Source organism: Monopterus albus, unplaced genomic scaffold, assembly GCF_001952655.1.
Source record: "Monopterus albus unplaced genomic scaffold, M_albus_1.0 scaffold85.1, whole genome shotgun sequence".
In the NCBI taxonomy this organism is placed as follows: domain Eukaryota; kingdom Metazoa; phylum Chordata; class Actinopteri; order Synbranchiformes; family Synbranchidae; genus Monopterus; species Monopterus albus.
In genome coordinates this window covers 1135566-1138216 of record NW_018127965.1, presented here as the reverse complement: position 1 = coordinate 1138216, position 2651 = coordinate 1135566, and the positions used below count along the sequence as shown (strand labels likewise).

The window sequence follows — 2651 nt, the reverse complement described above, 5'->3', positions numbered from 1 at the left end:
AACTGAAAGTTTGATAAATTAGTTCATCAAATCATCAGTTTACAGATGATTTGGTGATCAGTTTTGGCACTGATCTGAAAGATGAATTGTTTAAACTCTATCACCTGTAAATCAATTTGCTTACTAAAACACTGCCAGGTCAAATTTAGGCAGGCTCAGGTGTGCCCCTACCTTGCCAAACCGGCTGTCCGCCCACAAGCCTGCATGTGTTGAGTGTCCTTGTTGTACTAAGTGCAGGTGTGGACAGAAGTCCGGTGCAGGATGGAGGCACGTGGGACTGGTTTACCCCAGCGGAGCGGCCAGACAGTATGGACACTGTGACTGAGGTCACCTATCCAAAGCGGAGCAGATTGAATGGGAAGAGGAAATGGCACATGACCACTTGGATACCAGGGTGAAGAACAGCACCAAGGAAGCCTCTGTAAGTTGAGACCCCTATTTCAAGTCATGACTTCTGTTTATTTTTGCAGTGAGCCACTCTGTTCTGTGTGAAGTGTCGCCCCAACGGTCTTAATATTGGGGCCAGGTGCCCAGGGGACAAGGTTGCTCTCTCTGAAACAGGAGATATAAGTTAATCTGTAAAAATATCCCACTTGTGCAGGTCAATACATTCAACACCTCTGAGAATCCTAAATGTAGTGCTCTGCATGCATCCTTGCCAAAGAATATTCACTGTTGGTGATGTGAGTATGGACATACAGTATATTGGTGCAACAGTGCATAATAACAGTCAGACTGTTATTCTGCTGATGGGAACCTCATTTTTCCAGTGCCGGTAAAACAGTGCAGCTCTCAGCTGCTCATGTGGCTCCTGCTACAGCAGAATGACAGTGCAGGGTGGTGTCTTGCAGCAGCTGCCGCTCCTTGTGATCCTGACCCAGTTAGTCACTGAAAATCCTTTTTAATATCCACAGTGAAGTAAAGTCAGGTGGATGACAATGAAGATAGCAAAGTTTTAGAGTTCCTTCTTAAACTCTGGTCTTACAGCTGTAACTTCTGGCAACACTTTCTGAAACCAAAACCTTCTGACGTGCTTCGTATGCTGAGCAACCAGGACAGGCAAAACACAGAGCTGTTTAAATGTTTGCGCGTCAGCAGCGGCCCTCACGTCCATGTGATAAAGCTTAGCCCCTCCTGACATCACATCCGTTCATCCAGCTGCTGCGCTGTGCCCCCAACTGCTTCATTATTCAGTGTGCTGAAGTATGTCCCCATTAATTATAAAACAGGCCTGTGTGAGAAGTGCTGTGTAGACGGCACTGATCTGAGATGGTAGGCTACGTCAGGCTCCTTATACACACTAGAGTCACACGTTTGAAGACGTACAGTTACTCTAAGAACAATGTTGCTGTCCCTGGAGGAGAAGGTGTCTTAAATAAGATACTGTGGTACTATATCATCAAAACTACAACAGTTAACATAAAATATATTCATAAGATACAAGTGATGGGACCCTTCAACTAGATCAAGAAGTCCATGTTTGAGCTGCTCGTGTGTTTTGTTTTGTAAAATATTTAAGACACTTGGAACGAGGGACAAGCTAAATTTAGAAACAGCAGGGGATGAGCAGAGCTTTTTGTTCCTTTTTTGTTGCGTCATGCTGCATTTAAAATAGATGGAACAGTATTTTTACTGTCCTGATTTGGTCATTTCACTTGAACTGTTGTTTATTTACAGCAGGGTTCCCTTTAATTTGGCACTATTGTGCTTGTTATAAGATTATTGCTCATGTTTATCCATAAGCAACACATTTTTTTAAACATAAATTTGTTTCAGTCAGTGAAAATACAGTCTGATATTGATGATAGTGGTTAATTAATGGAAGAAAAACACTTATTTTGTGAGACCAGTTCCCTCTAAAATCTAGCAGTTTGTTGTTTAATAAAATCACTCAGTTTCTGCAATTACTGGTTTTGTTGGTAAATTATATGGATTTTAAAAATCAAATAATCACTAATTATCTAATGGGGGCGGGGGGGAATTTAGGCCTGTTTATTTTATGGTTTATTTGTCACTGTGGAACGTTGCTATGGTAGGGTGTTGATGAGAGAGGTTGCTTGTTTGTCAGCATTTCAGTTTTCTTGTTTCAAGAAATGGCACAGGCAGAAAGGAAACTGACAAACAGTTTGCAAATTCTGCCGGACAAATGCAATATTAGCCCAGTTTTTGACTGAGATACTCGTGGATACATCTTGCAGAAACAGCCGGGACACGACTTTGATGAAGATGAGCAAACAAACCAGATGCAAATACGCATAAACAAGCACTTAGTAACCAGTCATAAGTATTTTTGCTTCAAAAAGTAAACCATGATGTTTGAAAAACACCTCCAATAAAACAGCAATTTGGTCACTACTGCCCCCCAGTGGTCGGGGGGGATACCAGTTGGTGTAGCCATATGTCGGGGGTAAAAAAAACACTGATGTTCCACTGTGAGTATGACTTGTTTTGTTGACAAGACTACTGCATTATCTTTTATATGCATTGTACCAAAAAATGCTGATTTATTATTTAGTTGGGGGCATCGTGATAAATATCTTTATTATGGTAATATTGTACCGTTAGTTTTTGGTATCATCACATCCCTAGAATATATTTCAATTTTTGCGATTGCAGTTACAAAGAATATGTAAATATTTTGGACCCCCCCC

General features: G+C 41.2%; 1 protein-coding gene across 5 annotated transcripts in view; it reads left to right on the top strand.

The window, feature by feature from the left end:
• Positions 1-350: 350 nt before the first annotated feature.
• LOC109964206 (disintegrin and metalloproteinase domain-containing protein 11-like) overlaps positions 351-2651 on the top strand; it is a 22034-nt gene continuing 19733 nt past the window's right edge. For all 5 annotated transcript variants that reach the window (XM_020607331.1, XM_020607330.1, XM_020607333.1 and 2 more), the window contains exon 1: positions 351-421. In XM_020607331.1, coding sequence (XP_020462987.1) covers positions 368-421 — 54 coding nt within the window. In that variant the 5' untranslated portion in view covers positions 351-367. The remainder of the gene's footprint in view (positions 422-2651) is intronic.